The sequence below is a fragment of the Podarcis filfolensis genome, assembly GCF_964270895.1.
Source record: "Podarcis filfolensis genome assembly, chromosome: 6".
Lineage (NCBI taxonomy): Eukaryota > Metazoa > Chordata > Lepidosauria > Squamata > Lacertidae > Podarcis > Podarcis filfolensis.
Genome location: NC_139609.1, coordinates 39,785,229 through 39,805,142, shown reverse-complemented (window position 1 = coordinate 39,805,142; position 19,914 = coordinate 39,785,229). Strand labels below are relative to the sequence as shown.

Genomic DNA, 19,914 nt, shown 5'->3' with positions numbered 1-19,914 from the left:
ATAGCAGCTACCTGCTGGTGGTAATCAAGTCTTTGAATGATTGCACCCAAACAACACCATCCATGAACAAGAGAGAGTTATCAACAGACTTGGGGTACAAAAAAACTTTAGGAAAACGCTTCTAAGACAGAGCTGGGAAACTTTTTTGGCCTGGCAGGACAGATCTTTATCTCTCCCCCCACCCCTGCTCGTGGACCAATGTTGACAGGTCGGCAGGGCTATTGATCTGTCTGCCATCTAACATCATGATACTGTCTGCAGCTGACTGATAGGTAGGTGATCCCACCCGTCAGAGTTGTCCTTTGGAGTTGGGGTTATGGGTCTGTTTCACCAGTGCATTCCCTACTGGGAACATTTTAGCAAATGTTTAGCTCAATTTCTAGCAGATGAGTGGAAGGTTCAATCTTGTTGGCTATGAGGGTCTTCTTCACCCAAGCATTCTCCACAGGGAATGAGCTAGTGAATCGGTACCCAATGAAATTGAGCCCCACTCCTTTCCCATCAACTGGGTGATGCCAGCTGATGGACAAATGGGCATGGTTTGGGGTAAATGGCTTCACGGGCCAGCTAGAAAAAGAATATCCATAACAAAGATAGGACAATCAAGGTAATATTCTGCTGTCCTACTGCTTTGACTGATTTACAATCAAGAATCACAATTGATCTTGAGCATCAGTTGGGGAATACTGCACTAGGCAATTTAAATGACTGCCTGGGACAGTACATTGAAGGGAGAAGATGGCATATTTTGAGCAATGGCAATGTTAGATAGTAGTAATGGTCCATCACTAGCATTCCTGTGTTGTGTTTTTGCTTATGTTTCTCTCAAGGACTGCAGGATGTAAGAGGAGGCAAGCAAATGCAGTGCAATAGATTTTAATAAGTGAGGACTTTTAAGAATTGGATTGCAGTTTTATGAAAAATGTGCTCAACAAAGATCATCCTAACCAGAAATGCTTGTGTCAAATAGGACTATGTGACCATGAAATTACATGAAGCAGTAGCTGCAGGTAGCAGATTTCAGAAGGGCAGCATTTTCTTATCTCCAAAGTCTAATTGGGAGCAGTGACCATGGTGCTATTAAATTAAACGTACATGTAAATGGCCATTTGCCAAGAAAATCCAACATGGTCACATTTGACTTCAAAAGAAGAATTTTCCCCCAAATGAGGGGATTGGTAAAAAGGAAGTTGAAAGGCAAAGTCAAGAGGGTCAAATCATTCCAAAATGCCTGGGAGTTGTTTAAAAACACAATAGTGGAAGCTCATCTGGAGTGGATACCGAAGATGAGGAAAGGTACCATGAGGGCCTAGAGCATGCCAAAGTGGTTGATGAACAGAGTCAAAAGAAAGCTTCCTTTTTTTTAAAAAAAAAGGAAGTCTTGTTCAAACAAGAGAAGACAAGGAGCATAAGGAGATTGCAGAGAAGCTGGACAAATTATTTGGATTTCTGGACATCCAATGAAACTGAATATTGGAATATTCAGGGCACATTAAAGAAAATACTAAGCAGTTCATGATTAAACCATAGAACTTGCTCCTACTGGAGCCAGTGATAGCCACCAACTTAGACGGCTTTACAAGAGGATTTGACAATTTCATGGCGAATAAGGCTACTAACCATGATGGCTGTGCTCTGCTTCCATGGTTGAAGGTGGTAATACCTCTGAATACTAGATTCTGGAAACCTCAGGAAGCCCTGGTTGTGGGCTTCCCACAGGCATCTGGCTGGCCGGAACAGGGTGCTAGGTTAGATGGCACCACTGGCCCAATCCAGAAGGCTGCTCTTATATTCTATTGGTACATGCTGTTAAAACAAAAATGCACAGGGAGAGGGTTGGAATCAATTTACTAGTTTGCTGCAGGTGCAAAAATGTCTAAAGATGATTATATACACTTATGCCTTACGGCTGGTATTTTTCACCATCCCTGCCTTATCATCTTCGGTGTGTGAGAGCGTGTAGTGCAGGTGAGTAAAAGGCGGGCTTTTGTAAATAGTTATTTCAGGACCGAATCCTGACCTAGCAAGCTGTGACTCAAATGAAGCTTTACTTGATGGCTTTGGTTGCCGCCCCATCTGTAGAAGAACTGCAGCAATTTGAGTGAGCCGTTTGTGTTTGGTAACATTTAGGATAAACAACACCCAAGTCCAGTTTACTCTTTTGTGTCTTACATAACGGCCCCTGGTATCTGCTGGGCAGGGTAGCCATATAAGGGATAAAGTTCTGCATGTCTATAAAGCAGTAGAGCTCTCTCTCTCTCTCTCTCTCTCTCTCTCTGTGTGTGTGTGTGTGTGTGTGTGTGTGTGTTTAGACTTACAGTACAGTCATTATTTTAACAGCACTTATTGTGACTTAAGGTCAACATTCGTCTTCCAGAATTTTCTTTATTGAAGGAACGAAGCTTTATGCCATAACCCCATGTCTCTTCTAATTGAATGAGTGCTTCCTTTGTCCTTGAAGCAACAAAGAAATATGTGCATCTAGTCTCTGCAACATGGAGAGCATCTACTTTCAGATTTGGCATGTCTCAACTTTAAAACCAGCTTCTTCTTTTTTTAAAGGTGTATTGGCACACCCCTGCTTAAGTTGCAATGCACAGTACTGAAGGACATTGTTGTGGCTTTCTAGAACAAAGAATTGGCAACTACCACAGCTCAAACACTCACATGCCTATGTGTTTTAGGCATTAATGAGGTCTGTTGGAAGGTTAGGGTCCTTAAGCTTTTCCTTAGCTCTGCTACACATGCCTGCAAATTTCTGAATATGCCAGAAAAAAAATGCTTTCAAATAACTTGAGTTGGTTAACTGGAATGAAAAGACTCTGAATAGTGTAGTTCCTAAATAACCATGGTTGTTGCTGTTGCCATGTGCTTTCCTTCCTGCATAGAATGAGAGAAGATTGTTCCAGTGTGTGGCACAGAGAAAATGCAGCAAAGGATAACGTAGAGGTGCCCAAATGTGCTGGAAGTAGCTTTTGATACATCACCATGACATGTACGGATGCAGGGTGGCCACTTCTGCATTGTGATAAAAATGGGGATGCGGATTTGCAAAAGCTAATTTGTGTATATAGGCGCAAATTTAGAAATAATTAATACACTGCACTGCCTGAGCAGTGAGTACCTCAGAAAAATCCAAGTACTGATACAGAGAATATTGTTCCCTAGTTTTGCTGGTCTAACACACTTAAGAAGAAGAGTTTGGATTTAATATCCCGCTTTATCACTACCTGAAGAAGTCTCAAAGCGGCTAACATTCTCATTTCCCTTCCTCCCCCACAACAAACACTCTGTGAGGTGAGTGGGGCTGAGAGACTTCAGAGAAGTGTGAGTAGCCCAAGGTCACCCAGCAGCTGCATGTGGAGGAGCAGGGAAGTGAACCTGGTTCACCAGATTACGAGTCCACCACTCTTAACCACTATACCACATAGTGCTATGTTGTTCTACTGTATGTAACATACTTCCTAACATTTTTCATTTCTCTACAGTCTCTTTGCTATCGTGCCCTGCAAATTATTTCACAGCGCATCATTCCATTAGCACAAGCCCTTGCTTCGCTCCTTAACCTGAACTACCACTTGCATAATGCGTGGCAACCTGGTAACCTGCTGTCTAGATTCAGCCTACCTGAACCTAGTTTTTATGTCACTGTCACTTCTAAACTACTAGTTGCATTGTATTTCTGCAAGTATGGTTAACTGTCACTCTGAACTCCTGCACTACCAGTTTTAACTTTAATTTGGACTGGAATCCCTTTGAATTTAGACAGCAATCCCAATACCTTAACTAGGAATAGTCTCTTCAAACTATGACTCAGAAGAAGTAGAGGCTTTCTGGGTAGTTTTTTAGTAGCTTGTGTTTAGCTGTTGTAGCGGAGGAAAAGCATTTGATGTGCAAAAACTGGCACAGAAGAGTGACACCCAATTATTGCTAGTATCAGTTAGTTGTATCTCATGCTAAATTCCTTAACCTTTAAACAGGAGGTGTTCATACCCTAGATAGACTATGGTATGTTAGATATCAGAGTACAAGTCAGCTTGACAAAATCCAGGTACACTTTGTTAATAACCTTGTATTATACCTTGAAGAGATATAAGTGCAGGAAAGACGAAAAAAGCTCTGTGCTTGTCAATATTGAGAGCTGGAGGATTAAAACATGGTTCTCTAGCTTTAAATCAGAAGATTAATTGTTTAATGCCATATGTTATATGTTTTGGAAGTCTACATTCTCATTGTGTTCAGTGGGCATATTTTCCTATCACCAATAATTGTTCTACTGCATTGTTCCACTGCATTTCAGAAGTAACCACACTCCAGTAGCTGCACTTTATTTAAAGAGATTTCTTTATCATTTAACTTTATTACAGCAGGCACAGCCTGGACGCTGTTCGAGTGACAAGGACTATTTCCTTAATTACTGTGCATTGATAATAGCATTTACTCTGGCAGCTCCAGTGCTATTCAATCAAGCGAGATTCAATACAAAAAAAGCTGATTTGCCAAAAGGAAGATTAGCATAAGTGCCTGCAGTCACATTCTATTTTTAAAGGTAAAGTTACTTCTTGTCAGAACTTTATTAAAAGCCATAACATGATTACTATAATCTACCTGCTATTGTTAAAAAATAAATAAATCTTAAAAATCTGCAAAGTTCAATATTCAAGCTAAGGACATTTAACATGCTCCCTCCTCCCATCCCAAAGTATTTGATCACATCTGATTTACAAAAGCAACGGCAGGGTTTATTTCTCATCCTACTCTGACGTAGATACTCAAATTTATTGTACCAAGTTTTCCTCCCCCTAATTTTGTATTGCTGCACTTAGTCATCGCTTGATTAAGTGATGACTAAGGAGATTGCTTTTTAAAATGGAACATTTCTCTTTTTTTGCAGTGGATCTAGCATAAACTGGAAATGCCGACTTCAGCATTACGCACATCTCTTAGCAGAAGGTTAAACAGGACATTTAAATATTATGGCAAGCTATGATGAGATCAAAGCTCAGAAAACAAATGGTAACCGGATAACAGCACTTGGTATGCTCAATTATCAAACGTAGAAGATTGAGGACCACATTATGACCTGTACACGTAAATGAGTCCAGCAGGTCAAACCACTAAAGGAAAGGCATATATATTCCATAGCTTCCTCTTAACAAAATGGCAGGCAAACAGTTTTAAATCCTTCTAAAACGGCTGAGAGTGTTGGATAGCCATCTTTTTACAAAGACTCTTGTTGCCGACTATATCTATCTATCTATCTATCTATCTATCTATCTATCTATCTAGCCAGAGGTTGTTCTGGGCTTGTTCCTTCACAGCTGGCTATTGTGAGAATAAGAGAACAGACACTGCTTCCATAAGTAAAACTATGAAGTCAGTAACTGAGCTCGCTCTTTCAGCAACTCGTTTAACAAGTGCTGATGTAGGCTTAGAGACACAGTGCATTCCCCTCTTATTTTAGCTCTTATGAAGTGGACTTGACTTTAAACAACAGTTTCCAGGTGGCAACAAAGCTGACAAAAGTGAAATTGCCAACGGTAGTTGTGCTGAAATATTAAGAGACTTTTTATACCTCTCTTCATACTGGGAAAAGCACAAATGCTTTATGGTTGGAAAAAGTGACAGAAAGAAGACAAGGGAAATGACAGCAATGACCATTGTTTATATTCCTCACGAACAGCAAGATGAAAATGCTACAAACATTTAGCTCTGAAATGGGGAGAGGGACAGTGATGTAAGTGTTCCTAGGGAACAATATTCTTATTCTGTTGAAGGAGGTGAGCCAAGACACTTAAGCTCCAGAGAACCTTTAACACAGGAAGCTATTTATCATAACAAGCTTGGTTGAGACTGCTCCCCATACTGAACCAATTAGAGTAGCTTATTTCGTCATACTTCATAACTTGCAATGATAGGTTTCCAAGCCTGGCACAGTGCAGTAATTGAATTTTGATCAAACACACATGGCCCATAACCCACTATGTGAAACTTTCAGAGCAGTTCGCAGCTTTTAAATATCCAGTCAACTTGTTGCCAAAAGTACAGGATGTACTTGATGCAAGGGAGGGAGAGAATGAATGAGCTGGAACTTGGTACATCTGTAAAACAACATTTTTTTGTTTGACTTCTCCTCTTGCTTTTAAAGAGCAGTCAGGAAAGGGATGCTGAATCTGAGGTCATTTCTTCCTGCCTTTACTTTTATGTTCGCACATACGCTTTTCAGAGTTTTTATGCAATTTGTATTAAGTCCATTGTGCAGTAATTCATGATGCATTCTCCATAATTTATGTCCATTGTTTATTCTTATTTAACAAAATAATTTAAAAGCAAAGTCACTGTCCTATTCTTGTCAGGGCTATGGTTATTGCCAAACCATGGCCTGTGTATGATGAAGCTGTCTTCTGCTTTTTGGCATGGGCAGAGACAACGAGACAACTGATGACACAGATGCTTCCATCAAATCATGTCCTTTGAAGGCAGACCCCTTCCATTAGTTATTGTTCAGCTGAACTCTGGAAGAAATCAAAGTATTAAATGATTAATTCCTGTCACTGGGAAAGCATGAGTGGTTGTATAGCTTCCATGAATGAAAGACAGTTTGTGAAGCTGCCTCTTGTCCCACAGGAACCCAGAGCACAATAGTAGCCTCTTGAGTCCCCTCTGCAACAGCACAGTCAAACACACATCCCCCTCAAAGCCTGAACAACAGCTGCCCCCCATTTGCAGCAAGAATGGAGCTTGGATTTTCTTCACTTTTTTTCTCCTTTCTGCTCCCTTTCATAGGACTAAAATTCTATAAGGCTGGTTATAGGATAGACATGAGCTGCATCTTCTCTTCCAACCATACCTTTTATCTATGTTCATTCCCAGGGCTTGTCATCGGGATACTACTGTAGAACACAGCTGCTGCTGGGTGGCTATCCCTGCTTTAAGCTATAGACTGACGTAGAGCAAAGAGGAAGAGGCTCAGAAGTCAGCTAACCTAGCTGCCACCCATGGGCAGCTAGGTTAGCTGACTTCTGAGCCTCTTCCTCTTTGCTCTACGTCAGTCTATAGCTTAAAGCAGGGATAGCCACTGTGGTGTCTCCAGATATTGCTGGACTCTAGTGAGCATGACCAATGGCCAGGGATGATATGAGCTGTAGTCCAGTAACATCTGGAGGGTACATGCTGACAAACTCTGACTTAAACTATAGCTAAGCACATTAAACTATTGCATACCCTAGAGATAAACACCAGTAGCAGCAAAATGCATATGTGAGCTAGTAGACAGCTATAAATCACCTACTTCTTGTCACCTGGTTGTGAACCAGCAAGGAAATAGACACATTTCAATAGCAAACTTTTATACACTGGAAAACAATGCAAATGAATGGTATCCTTGGTACAAATTGTAATTGCAGGATACAAATACATTCTGATCGCTTGAAGTTGCAAACTTGCATGCCTGCAAACTTACAATACAGAAGTTTAATATGGAAGTCATTTAATATGATCCTGAGAAATATCTGTCGGCTGTTTTCAACTGTATTGGGAAACCACATGGCACCAAACTGAGCCAAAGAACTCACTGGCTTAGCACAAATGAGCCAATGGGTGGGTTCCTGGTGAAAACAGTCACTGTGCTCCTCCCCAGTCATTTTGCTCCTGCCATAAGCTGTGGCCTGGCTTAGGGTGCCATCTGAAACTGGGCTCATGATTCAGCTCTCCCTGACAAACCATGAGCTGTAAAAACCATAGGACAAACCTTAGTTTCAGTTTGTGATTTGTCTAGAGACAGCTAAGTCATGAGCTTGAGTTTGAATACTAAGCCAAACCACAGCTTAGCACAGCAGCAAAACAAGTAGGGAGGAGCAAAGTGGCCATGATCTCTTCCCTGGGAGCTGGCACATTTTTATTAAGCCATGCTTTGCCGTAACATGATATGTGAACCAGACTACCAGGTGGTACATGAGTCCCATGTGTGTTTTCAAGCCTTCTCCCTATTTCATATAAAATGTGCCTTTTCTCAGTGCATAAGACAGACCTGATCGCTGTGTTACTGAACAATTCAGTTGTAGATTTAAAGTACATGTTGCAAACTTCTTCAAAATGGGATTTATATAGTAATTATACTAATGGAAGATAATCTTTGAAATTGTTGAATAGTCTAGAAACTTGATGCATCAACACAGCAGCAGGCAATACTATATAGGCTTTCCTTGTAGGCTAAACACAGACAGGATCAGTGCTGAGCTTATAACCTGACCTTTGCAATGCACTTGTTTCAATAGGCATAAGGTATTTGGTTATGGGGTTTGGCTCCACCTACAGGAAAGAGGAGGCAAAATGTGGGGTAACTAAACATTGCTTTTGCCAAAAACTGCATCTTGCTGTCTTTTCAAGTGAGATCCACCAATATTGGCTTGGTTCACTGTGGAGAAGGTAATGAACAGCCTCCTCTGCCACTGTTAAGAAGAGAATCACATCGTTCCTACCTTCTGCAAACCACAAGACAAATGAGAGTTTGGAGTCTTTGCACTGCTGTGTGTTCTTATCATAGGTGAGGGGAAGTTGCATGTGATGAGTGAATGCAGTTTTGAACACTAAAAAGAGATACTCTTGCATTAGTTACAAAATTCCCTAGAATTTGTAGGGGGTTGGTTACAAAAAGATCATGGAACTGTGCAGTTATTCTGGTTTTCTGTTACATGACAGGAAACAAGCATTCGACTCCTCTGTGCCATGCATACTTCATTTTACAAGAGTAATAGTTATTAATCAATTAATGAATTTTTAACATACCCAAATCAAGGCACTTACTGGCATGTTTAAGGGTATATTTGTGGTTTTCTGAATGTCTCATTAGAAATACTCAGTCTGGTAAGTCTTGCTCCATAATAATCTATGATGTAACTAGAGCCATCAGAAGGTCCAACGATCTAAAAGAGAATGCATTACAATATATATATATTTAAAATCATTTTGAACAAAAATAAAACAAAATACGATTTTGAACAGTATATATGAAAAAGAATCTATTAAAACCATTACCCTAGCCCAGCAAGACATAAAACCTCTAATTAGAGCTAAAACTACTTATTAGAGCTTATTATTCCAAAACAAATATGACTGGAATTCTCTTTTAAATGTTTGTCGGGTGACTCATTTATATACTCTCCCTGCCCAGAACCCAAGAATGTTTACAGGCAGTCACCCATCCAGGCACTAACCAGACTGAGACCTGCTTAGTTTCAGTCAGGTGGTGGGCGCATGAATCTTTAGGTGCAGCTGGGACTTAGAAGCAAACAAAAGCCACAAGATTCCTACAGGAGAATATGCAGTAGCATGTATAAATTGTTATAACACTGCTGACATTTTCTGAAGTTTCAACAATAGGGTGGAAATTACACTACCTTTACATGTGAATACTGACACATATGTTTCCACAAACATCTGTGTTTAGGAAATTCAGAAACACTGTTTTGTGTTTAAAAGAACCAGCTCTTCAAGTGTCAAGCACAATCAAATGTTTTTACTAAGCAACAGTTTCAGCAACCATTTAAGGCTATTTAGGAAGTAAAAACATAGTGCCAAAATAATCTGGAAACATTCCCTTTTGTAAACATCCTTCTCATCCTCAACTTTCTTTAATTTAATATAAAAGCTGACCCAACTAAAAATCTGATCTTTGCATTAAAATGTTTAATTGGCAGGTGTTTACAATTCATCCCAGAAACCTCACAAATTCATTTATACCTATGATGGCAACATGCAGTTTCAAGCACACTATTGTAATGGATTAAGTTCCGTATTATATAGGATAGGCTCATAATTACAGTTCCCCCTCCCATGCTGTGAAATTATGTTCTAGGAGTTTTAATGTCACATCAGTTTTACCTAAGTGCTAACATAGCTGAACAGAGAAGCTGAGAGGAGCCTGAATGGGTAGATTTAAATCAAGGAGTTTAATGTCTGTATTTCTATATTGTATAAAACTTCCACAAACATGTATTTCTTCCTTTGTAATGGCAAACTGAGAAATGTGTCAATACATGAAATTATTCTGCCAAAACTCCTCTTGAATCCATGAGTATTATATTTCTGGCGTACAATAATTTTAAACCTTGAAAGTTATTTTTAATCATTAGCTGGCAGGTCCAAAACTCATCTATTCTAAGCCCCACTGCTAAAAAAAACAAACCCCACAAACCCCTCCTGTATTTTAAGCCAGAGAACTGTAATCACTGGCAGTTAACATCCAAAAATTAATAACCTACCTTCCAAGTGTCAAAAACAGAGTGGAAATGTCTATAACTATGCTTCATAGCAACTTAATTGTTTGGTCCTGAAGTTTAAGTTCTATCTGCCACCCCAGGATTCCTTACCTACCCTACTAGTATTACACCTCTATGTTTTATGATATTGTGGTTCAAGAAGAGGTGTGGAATTTGAGGGTAGAGCAAATCCCTTCAAATGAATGGAAGTTGTTTCTATTTTAGCTGTAAGGCACCTTGAGTCCCTGTCAGAAAAAAAGGCAAAGTATATATATTAAAATATTAATATTATAATACGTTGTTTGTCTTTAAAATTTTAACAACATGGTTGGATCTGGTTGGTTTTTGAACTTATTTTCTAGGTTCTGGGGGGCTGTACAGGAGTAGATCATATGAACAAAAGTTTGGTTCCAGTAAGCCATGATTATTATTATGCCTAGGTCAAATATTTTAATGAGAAAGCATAATTGGATACAGGGATAATTCTTCCTACAATTCTAACTTTGAGATAAACACAGTGATGGGCACTATATCTTCCTTTGAAGATATGTGTCTGGATGGTTGACAGCTCTCTGATAGCAGCACCAACGGGACTGCAGATGAGCAAATTATGGTTCTCCCAATTCTAATTAAAAACAAGGAAACAGAGGATTTATCACTGTGATCCATTCAAACCTATGCTGGAATAATACAGATTTTTTGTTTAATTGGGACTGGAATAAGATATTACTTCCATCTATTTCTGTTTTGGGGTACCTTTTGATTGTACAAGTTTCCTGTTCACAGTTTAAGAGTTACCTATTTCTCGGTTAATTAAACCAGGAAGCAACTGTTCAAGGAAAAGGGCCCCAGTTACAAACTATGGCATGAAAGGGGAGTGTAAGATATGAACTGGGTACTCAAGTTTGTGGTGAGTGATGTCTTCACCCGTTTTCCACTAAATGCCCGGGTGTGTGCCTTTGTACTATATGCTTGTTACATTACAAGATTATTTTTATGTTAACGAATATTTTCTTCCCTGTTTAGAGATAGAAGCCTTTGTTTGGGGCAATTAGTTTGAGAAAGGAGAGTACAATCTTAGCTAGGAACCAGGTGGTTTCAAGGATCTTCTTCCAGGCTTGGGCAGAATTTATAACATAGTTCTGATAAGGAAAGCTAAAAGACTCAGAGCTGAAAGTAAAGGAAGAGGCACAAATTTTAAATATTGGGTCAAGGCCTAAAGTAATTAAAGAGTAATTTTAATGAGCAAAGTATTTGGATTGTGTCAGATGATTTGAAATGAGAGGGGCTCAATATTAGTGAAACTCATACAGAAGTGGACTTTACCAAGGAGGGGGCTTCTTTCTCTCTCCTGATATTTTCTTACATTTAACTTAACTGGCATCCCCCTCCTCAACAGCACATTCCCTGAAGGCATGCTAGCTTGGTGGTGTGGGGAGATGGAGAGTAGGTTGTCTGTTTGCTAAGACGAGGAAACGTGCTTCCAGGAGTAGCTTCATAGTTTTTCTAGGGTTTTTCCTTTTACATTCTATTTTTTATTTTCCCTAAACCTTATGAATTATTTTAGCTCAATATTTCCAACAGAAACCAGTAGCCCTTACCATAGCAATTCTTGTAGATATAAACCTTTGCTTAACATTTTCCAAATGTTCCAAATTTAAAGTCATTTATTTACTCATTATTCCTTAAAGCCCTTAATTCTATCTCAATATTTGGGAAATACATACATACATATCTATGTATCATACATTTAATCTACTTGCTTTAAAATCTTAAGTAACTTTTTGTATATTGTTTCAGAATACCTTTGTAATAAAGTGAAACTTTCCTACTGTTTTTGAGTTAGCTAGACTGCAGGGAGGGTGTTAGGGTAACTGCTTTCTTATATTTCATTTTTCATTTATAATTTCTTGTTTTATCTCACATAGTTAATACAAACACTTCCTATTTCTTCTCTTCAGCATTTGTAGTAGCCCCATTATTACATCTATGGTAGTATGATCACTTTTATGTAACTTTCTGTTTATTCATCTCATGCTTTCACCATTTTAAACGGACATTTACAATTTCTCACAATGTGCCAGTTATTTAGTCTTAATACATTTTAAAATTTACTTTCTTTTTGTGTGGTTCTGGCTCTTCAGTCACATAGAAATATGCTCAGTGGAGCATATTAATACAGATTGAATATAGAACCTGTTATTCATACTTGCTATTACATGTCGACCAAGAGAGCATGATGTCAAGAAATAGTGAATATCAGTCAGATAGGTAAAGGTTAAGTCAACATTTTTAGCTGGCTGTTCAGGCTGAAATACATGGAGGCTAAATCAGCTCATATGATTTGGCAGTGCTTGGTTTAGATCACATAGCAAAACATGCATTTTGAGACTAGCAAATACTGTGGCTTTATCTTTGTGGTTCTCAACTATATACAGACAACTCCCCATTTATGCAGGGGTTGCATTCCAAGGCACTGTGCGTGTTGGCGGGATGCAGGTAAGTCCGCCCTACCCCCTTCCAGTGCTGAAAATGGTGTGCGCATCAGCAAGTCGTGCATGGCTTGAATGTGTGCAAATGGGAGAGTTGCCTGTATGTAACATAGGATACAAGTAAAAATTAGGTGACATGGGTCTATAAGCTGACTAATACTACAACAATGGAAAGCAAAGTCCTCCCAGTTATGGAAGATTGGCCTCAGAATATAATAATCTGAATATGTAGTCTTGAATAAATAAAAGAAATCTGAAATCTAGGAACCTCTCTCACACACTTTTCTGGACTGCCAAGCCTCATATATTTTATTAGTGTTTTTCCCTCCTCTGCACCCGCCTCCCACATGATTTCACTTTTCCTAGCAGTGACTAAGGTATGGAAAAATTGTGTTCCAGGGGCCTCTTTCAGAAATGATACAAATATTTCATTGTTATATAACTCCTACTATTCAAAAATAAATTAAATGTTAATAAACTAGAACTGCTGGAATAAAAAAAATTGTAAAACACATTCTTTAAAAAATAGAACAGCCCTATAGCAAACTGCTTTTGAAACTGAGGAAAGTTTTAAAAGCAGTTATTGACATGGCATGGGAATCAGCTGTTCAAATGGGGGGAAAGAAGAATTCTGCTGGGCTAGCACAAGTCCCTTGCGGAAATCTAAGTAGCTTTTTGGATCCTAGCCAATGTCTTTTATTCTGATGTTGCAAGCTTACCTGCATTGAAATCAGAATGAAGTCTATTAAACTACCGATTCCACAAAATCCTACTGTGCAGAACTTTAATAAACCTGTGAATTAAGTGACAATCATACATTGAAGAGCATAAAAAGGTTTAGAGTGTTAGTTTTTAGACAACGATATATTTTCCTTCATAAAACATCTTTCAATTCCTTAGAAGCCCTTGGGTATTATCCTGAAGAAGAATATGTGTAGCCAAGTAGTCATTTTTCAGTGCTTAGTTTACACACACACACACACACACACACACACACACACCTAAACAGAATTTTTGTAGGGAAGAGAACTGGCTTTGACTGGTACACTACAATTAGCAAAATACTGTGGGTAACTTGGAATGGCCACAAACACACACAAGGTGATATCCAACTAAGTAAAGAGTTAGACCCATTGAAATCAATAGACTTAAGTGACTTAAATTCATTTATGTTAATTGGTCTACTCTAAGTATGACAGCAGATATTACCCCCAGGCTGTAAATTTAGACAGCTACATGTAAATGACTTCAGTACAGAAAGTATAAGGGGGCAAGAAAACCCTCTAAATTGATTGGTAGGGACTTGCTCCATGATATGATGGAAGATGGCCGTTGAGAATTTTATATTTATTTAATGCTAGGAATTCGTTTGATGCTGTGGCCAGGTCCCTGTCCAAACAGCTTCCAATTCAAGACAAAAGTGATAAAAAAGAATAGTGTTAATATAGTAGCAATGTTGTAGCAATCTAGGAAAGATTTGGAACAAACTACATTTGCTTACATGGGAGAGCAGAATATTTGTAAGCGTTGTAATAATACACTGGAGTCACAGAACTGTCTATTTGTCTAACATGAAGAAGAATGACAGACTTAATGGGTTGCTATTCCATTGGGAAAAACCAAAATGACACTCTATAATCTGAATGGGTTTCATTCCAAATGGGTACATGAGGATTGCTACACTTATAAAAATATGGGCAAATAAATAATTAAAACATCTTTAGCCAAGCATATAAAAGCACAGGCACCACTCCTGCCAACAGTGTCTCAAAACAGCAAGGCCAGCTACTACCAAAATATTTACTGGCAACAGGGAAAAATGCAAAAATAACAGAAAAGCAACATGTGCCAATTCTTTAAAAGATACTTGTCTTCTACCTCTATAGCATTTTCTGCTGAGGCAACAGTCAGGGAAGTCTTCCTGTAGAGCTGTTTGCATTTTAGGGACCTGACAGGCGCCTTATATGCCCAAGTACTGATGTCTGGCAGTACATTTCATGCCAAGACGGAAAAGCTTTTCTAATGTGGAGTCATTTTGTGAAGACAAAAACCATGATAAAATGGCTCTAAGAGATTTTTTTATGATTCCACACAAGTTAATATCTCTGAAATGTCTACTAACCTATTTTCTAAGCCTATGATATTCACATGTGAATGAATTCTCTTTTTTAAAAAAAGTTTCTTGGACTGGTAGATATTTTCCCAGACCCTTCTCAGTTTTGTTGTGTATGTTTGATAGGGTGCTGCCAATCATTTTGATTGCTGGTATCAATTGGGACAACACTGATTTATCCTGACTTCATCTCAAGCCATGAAGAATCCTAGAAGGAACAAACACAAACACACACACACTTGCTCCATCAACTCCTTTTAACTCCTTGACCTTAGTGAAGCATATGAGTGGGTGTTGTCAATCACATTGGCTGTTTTTGTTGTCTTTTACCCTGATTCTTTTCAAAAGTCCTATTTATTTGGATAAATGAGTATACAAGCATAGCCTCAACACACTAAACTCAGTGGCATTTACTCCTCAGCAAGCATGCATAATATCAGGCAGATTGTTATACTAAAACCATGATTATTTTTTTACCAAGTTATGAATGTTTTCAGACAAAGCCTAAGCCAAATGACTTATACCAGATCACATTGAGGATCAAATACCAACTCATATTTCTTAGTAACTACAGTATTAAGACTGTGGAATACTCTAATTTTACAGGGTATACAGCCAAGAAGGGTATAAAAATGACAAAAGTAGTTTAAATTTGGGAGCAGGGAAGAAAGGAGAGAAGAAAGAGGATATTTAAAGCTATGTGATTAATGTAGATCCCTATCAGGATTATAGGCAAGATTGAGGAGCATATCATGTGAGTAAGTTTTCAGTGTGGTCAAGGGCAGGACAGACTAAGGGGCTAATGCCTGACTGAGAATTCTCTTAAGAAAGGCTGCTGAGGGCAAGAGGAAAAAGCCCAAGCATTTATTAAGTCCTCTTTTTGCTCTTTGATACACAGATGCCTAGGAAGCAGGCATGGCTTGTAAACATGGAATTCAATGGAGAAGCTTCACAATGTGATCTGAAATGGCAGGCTTGTGAAAAATATTTACTTTTAAAATATGGTGGTTAATTTGACTAGCCTACCAACTGAGTTTTAATGCTTATTCATCATATACATGGCATAAATTTAGGTCACAAATTGTACTTATCATTACTTCACATTCTAGCTGTGATCAAAAATACACATACATCATAATCTTCAAAACAAAAAAAAATTTTTCTTTCCAGTAGCACCTTAAAGACCAACTAAGTTAGTTCTTGGTATGAGCTTTCGTGTGCATGCACACTTCGTCAGATACACGTGTATCTGACGAAGTGTGCATGCACACGAAAGCTCATACCAAGAACTAACTTAGTTGGTCTTTAAGGTGCTACTGGAAAGAAAAAAATTTTTTTGTTTTGACTATGGCAGACCAACACGGCTACCTATCTGTAATCATAATCTTCAGTGTAATCATCTTTGTTTACAGTATGAATGGCACCTGCTCTTAATACTGCCTTGATGCATAGTGAGCCATAGAGGTAGCCTAATACTAAGAAGATAAATCACTCACCTAATGCAGGATACCCTAGATAAAACCTATCTGCTCCCAGCCATCCAAGAAATAAAGACAGAGCCACTGCTACTTTGTAGGAGTAACCATTTCTAGAAACAGGAGAGAAATGTGGATGAAAACAATTTGTTAAATCAAACCACCTTGCCCCAGTGAGCAATCTGGCCGCTGAATTCTGAACCAGCTGAAGTTTCCGAGCTGTCCTCAGAGGCAGCCCCCCCCCCAATATAAAATGTTGCAGTAATCTAACCTATATGTTATCAGAGCATGGACAACAGAAGTTAGGCTACCTCTACCAAGATAAGGGTGCATTTGGGCCAGCAGCCAAAGCTGATGGAAGGCACTCCATGCCACTGAGGTCACCTGAGCCTCAAGGAACAGCAATGGAAGCTGTTCTACCTGCTCCTTCAGAGAGAGAGTAACCCCATCAAGAGCAGGCAACCTCTCATACATCCAGTCTAAGGAGTCACCCATTTAGTAGTGTCTAGGTCTCTGGATTGAGCTCGTTTCTTGGCTCTCATCCAGTCCATTAACAAGGCAAGACCTTAGTCCAGGACATCCACTGCCACACCTGCAAATGTAATGGAGAAGTAGAGCTGTGGGTTCTTAGCATATTGCTCACAACATACTCCAAACCTCTGGATGACCCCACTCAGTAGTTTCATGTATACGTTAAAACGGCATGGGGGATAAAATCAAACCCTAAGGACCGCAAAATGAAGCATCCACAGAGCCAAACAACGCTCCCCAAGCATCACCCTCTGAGAACAACCATCCAAGTAGGACTGGAACCACCACAAAGCAGTGCCACCCACCCACAACGTAGACAGCCACTCCAGAAGGATACCATGGTTGATGGTATTGAAAGTTGCTGAGAAGGAAAGGAGAATTAACAGGGACATATTTTCCCTGTCTCTCCCCTGACAGAGGTAATCATACAAGGCGACCCAAGCAGTTTCTGTGCCAAAACTGGGCCTGAACCTTTTAGATGGGAAGCAGTTTTACTACAATTTCTTAAAACTGATGTGTTACTCCTCTACACTCTCCTGTCATAGAGCTGAGAAGGAAGAGGGCTAAATCACACTTCAGGCTAAGGAAGTGGCTGAAGTATATGAACAATTTTATAATTAATTTAGCCAAGCTTTACAACAAGTGGTGGCATTATATATTGAACAAAAATATTCACTTACACGTTTCGACACTCTATAGGCTTGTAAAATCCAATTTCCTTTCCAGTAAATTGGGTTTCATTCCCAAATAAATTCTTGCAAGTAATATTTGGTGCTGGAAGACAGGCGACTGCGGGCAAAAAAAAAAAAAAAGCATTCTGCACTAAACTCCAGGGAAAGGCCTCAAATACAGAACAAGTGAAATAAATATATGCATGTTTTTATCAAGATAGCTAATACTACACATAGAAGAATGCAACTGTACTACAGATTTAATATAAAATATTTTCTGGAAAAAGTGGAAATATACAAGTTAAAGTTTTCTGAATTAACATTATAAAGTAATGACTAGCATGATAAAATAGTTGAACAAATTTATTTGCGCCTATGACACTAAGCTGTGCTAAACAAAATATATATGACAAGACTGTGAAGTACAAATTAACATAGACTATCAAGGTGCATAGAAGGTTGTGGACCAAAGATGTTCACATATCACTGTAAATAAATACACCAATTATGCATTCAATTATAAATTGTGCCATACACAGTGTTACTGATCACCACTATGCATGATCAATATGGGGTGCGGGAACTAGTGTTTATCATGAACAGCATTTAGTCAAATAATATGCACCAGTAGCTAGACTAAAAGCATTCTATTGCCATACTCCTTACCATAAGCAGTGTGATTTGTACAGTTCAAAGGTTCTTGTGTTTCATTGTCTATTTTAGGATCTTCACAAATATATGTTTGAATAATTAAGGAAAACAAGTATAAATTGAACTCCCATGTTAAGTGTTCAACAATAACCACACAGTAAATTACGATAAATTGTTTTTATCTGCCTAAGATTTTACAGGCGGAAGTGGCCTGTTTTCCTTCTTATTACTAATATTTTGGGTATATAAACATATAAACTTTGTATTTGAAAAACGAAGTGCTTAACTAGGCTTTACAAGAGACACAGAGTTTCCTGGTATTTATCTATCTCTTCCTAATAATGTGAGATAAACAAAATGGAAGAGATCAGACAATCATATAATGGTTTAAATAAGCCAAAATCTGAGGAAGATTTTTGCTTGTACCCAGACAGCCCTTTGTATGAACTATAATTAAACCTATTCAGTATAGTTTCCCATTTTATCCAATCCAGAAATGGCAGTTAGCAGTTTCATAACAAATTAAGATGCTATTAAACTATGGTCTAAAAATATGTTATTTAAAACATAGTTTAATATCCTGGCTTTCTTGCTCTGCTAAAACAATTAAATGTTGTACTTTTATCCACAACAAAATATGACCCAGGAGCCTCAGATAGGCGGCCCATTTGTTTAGAACAGGTGTGGGGAACCTGTGGATCTCTAGATGTTGCTAGACTACAACTTCCATTATCCCTGACCACTGGCTGTGCTGGCTGAGGCTAACAGGAGTTGGAGTGCAGCAACATCTGAAGAGCCAAACTCTCCATTCTTGAACTAGACTTTTTCTGCTTAATTTTTTCTACACCTGATCACTGCCTGATGTCAGAGAGCCTTGCTTGATGAGGTCACTTCATGAGGTTTAAACATATTCCCCCCCCCCCCATATCTTGCCACTTTTTTGTGTATGGCAGAGCTACTGTGCTCCTTAAGACTACAAAAGATTCAACAGGTGTAGCTTCTGCCCAGCATGCAGCTGAAGTGGTGCGAAGACCTCACCGGGTGTTTTAAATCGCAGGAGCTCTGCCGGGAAAAGGGGCAGCCCCACGGCCCTCCCCAACCCATTGCAAGGCCCATCACCATGGCAACCAGGCGCTGCTGGGTGCCCTCCGCACAGCTTCAGGATATTGGCCGACTCTCAGGTCTTCGCACTTCAGAGAAGGGTCGCCGCCCGCCGCGCCCTGCGCCGCGAGACAAGCAAAGCACAAGGTTCCCAAGGACCAGAGCGCGATCACGCCGCCTTTTTTCCTCTTGTTCCCTGACAGCGGCATCTCCTGCCAGGCGGCCATGTTGGAAAACGAGCCCCCTGGTCAGCTGACGTTTTCGCCCTATCTAGTAGCGTTGACGCCTCTCCCAAAAGGCCAGCGGGCCTAGAAATGGGGCGGAAGAAGCGGCGCTGTTCTTCCAGGGAAGCCTTCATTTTCCCATAGCAAAGATGGCTTCCGTTCCTTATAATTTCCTCCCCGGTAAACAGACAGGCGGCGAAACGGGAAGCCGGGTGCCTTTTCCAAAGATGGATGCTTTCCTAACAAAGCTGCGAAAGGAAGCTCGGCTGCCCTTACTTAAGATGGATCCCTTTGAAGCGCGGAAACTTGACTAAAATGTTCAGCCCCCTCCCAATCTCAAAACGAAAGCGCGTGCGGTGATCAGAGGTTGATAGGATCATAAAATAAACGTGAAAGT

At 39.3% G+C, this 19,914-nt stretch overlaps 1 protein-coding gene across 1 annotated transcript; it reads right to left on the bottom strand.

Annotated features, from left to right (window-relative positions):
• Positions 1-5,645: 5,645 nt before the first annotated feature.
• TM2D1 (TM2 domain containing 1) lies at positions 5,646-19,542 on the bottom strand. Its single transcript, XM_083621308.1, has 7 exons — positions 19,360-19,542; positions 18,208-18,281; positions 17,551-17,659; positions 16,361-16,452; positions 13,471-13,544; positions 8,806-8,924; positions 5,646-6,515 (listed from the first exon to the last, which is right to left on the bottom strand). Exons 1-6 carry the CDS (start codon positions 19,518-19,520, stop codon positions 8,814-8,816), a joined length of 621 nt encoding a protein of 206 aa, XP_083477434.1. The 5' UTR covers positions 19,521-19,542; the 3' UTR covers positions 5,646-6,515; positions 8,806-8,813.
• Between the last annotated feature and the right edge of the window lie 372 nt (positions 19,543-19,914).

Coding starts and splice junctions, on each gene's coding strand:
- TM2D1 (XM_083621308.1), bottom strand. CDS start 19,520: ATGGCCGCCTGGCAGGAGATGCCGCTGTCAGGGAACAAGAGGAAAAAA. Junction 18,282..19,359: donor GAAGACCTGAGAGTCGGCCA/ATATCCTGAAGC, acceptor AATTATTCAAAC/ATATATTTGTGAAGATCCTA. Junction 16,453..17,550: donor CCTATAGAGTGTCGAAACGT/GTAAGTGAATAT, acceptor TCCTGTTTCTAG/AAATGGTTACTCCTACAAAG.